The following is a 1,403-nucleotide window of genomic DNA, read 5'->3' as shown; positions in this document are numbered from 1 at the left end:
TTTTTTTTTTTTTTTTTTTTTTTTTTTTTTAAGGCTTGTGTACAGCTCCCTCTGGAGTGTGAAAGAGACAGAAGACCATTTTCTTGAGCTCATAAAGGACCAGTCTATTTCAGATCAGGATCACAATGATGAATGTGTTAACCTGCAGAGCAGTTTACCTTCGGCTGAAGACGCAGATTTTCCCATCAATAAATCTCCAGACCACAATACACACTCTGAAGATGCACACTCTGAAGAAAACCACAACTGTGAAGGTAATATATGAACTCATAATAACTTGCAGTGAAATCTGTGTTTTCACACCTGGCAATTGCATCTACAATACGTGTATTACCAGTGCTAATGCCTGTGACATGATGCCTGGTTCTCTTTAGCACTTACTGTGCAGCTACACACACATCTTGTAGACAATAGTCTGTTGGTGCTTACTCAGGCTAGTTAAGAGTGGATTTCAGTAGGTAATATTTAGTTTCATTGTGTCAAGCTACCTTACTTTTTCTGTGCTATCCATCCATTTTTTTTCCCTTTTCTTTCTGATCTTTTATAATGGATCTTGCTGAGAGAAATATTAAAAGGGTTATTTATAAAGCTGCCGTAGTGAAGTGAGCCGACTATTCACTACGGCTGATTTGTTTGCATATTCGGCTGAGCTGAAGTGCAGAAGGACTTTGACTCAGCCGATCCAACATCTGGATCGGCCGGAGCTGCGGCAGCTCACTCGCGGCCGTTCGCCTCTATTCACATAGGGGCCGAACGGCAGTGAGTGAATAGCCAAATGCCGCCTAGCGGCATTCTGCTCGGCTATTCTGCTCGGTACCTCTGTGGTACCAAGCAGAAAAGCAAATAGTGAAAAAAGTTTAAAAATTTAAATATTTTTTTTTTTTAAATGGGCGGAATTAGCAGTGACAGCTAGCTCCGCCCAAATGTTTCCTATTGGCCTACACCTGCTAGAGTCTTCTAGCAGGTCCCGGCCAATGAATAATAACTGGGTGGAGCCGGGTGTGACGTCACGGCCAACTCTGCCCAGTTGTTTAATGACAGATCAGCGTCCCCATTTGCAAGACCAGCTGTCATTTGCGAGGCGTACGGCCGGCCTTATTATTCTGACTCCGATCGTTGTGATAGCGAAATATATCCTTTGCTGAGACCTCTATGCCTGGCCTGTATAAGCAGATATACTCACTGCGGACAATCCTCGTCAGATAGCTGAACTCGTCAATACCGATTCATTCAAAAGAGGTGTTTATTCTTTACATCAGGATTACAGCAGATGATAGGAACAGCAGTTGAACGGTTATAGTATTGTGCGGTCAGAAAATTATGCCTTTCCTCCGTACTGTGCAGATTACCTGTGTGTCCTTGTTACATGTGGCTTTCAACTGTGGCCATGACACAGGAAGTAC

General features: G+C 43.2%; 1 protein-coding gene across 1 annotated transcript in view; it reads left to right on the top strand.

The window, feature by feature from the left end:
- Positions 1–1,403, top strand: part of KIAA1107 (KIAA1107 ortholog) — a 60,475-nt gene that overhangs the window by 3,541 nt on the left and 55,531 nt on the right. The window contains exon 3 of the mRNA XM_018565085.1: positions 34–254. Within this exon, the coding sequence (XP_018420587.1) occupies positions 34–254 (221 nt within the window). The remainder of the gene's footprint in view (positions 1–33; positions 255–1,403) is intronic.

Source organism: Nanorana parkeri, unplaced genomic scaffold (genome assembly GCF_000935625.1).
Source record: "Nanorana parkeri isolate BGI_ZX_2015 unplaced genomic scaffold, ASM93562v1 scaffold811, whole genome shotgun sequence".
Taxonomy (NCBI): Eukaryota; Metazoa; Chordata; class Amphibia; order Anura; family Dicroglossidae; genus Nanorana; species Nanorana parkeri.
The sequence above is the reverse complement of the archived record's forward strand: the minus strand, read 5'-3'. Positions and strand labels throughout refer to the sequence as shown.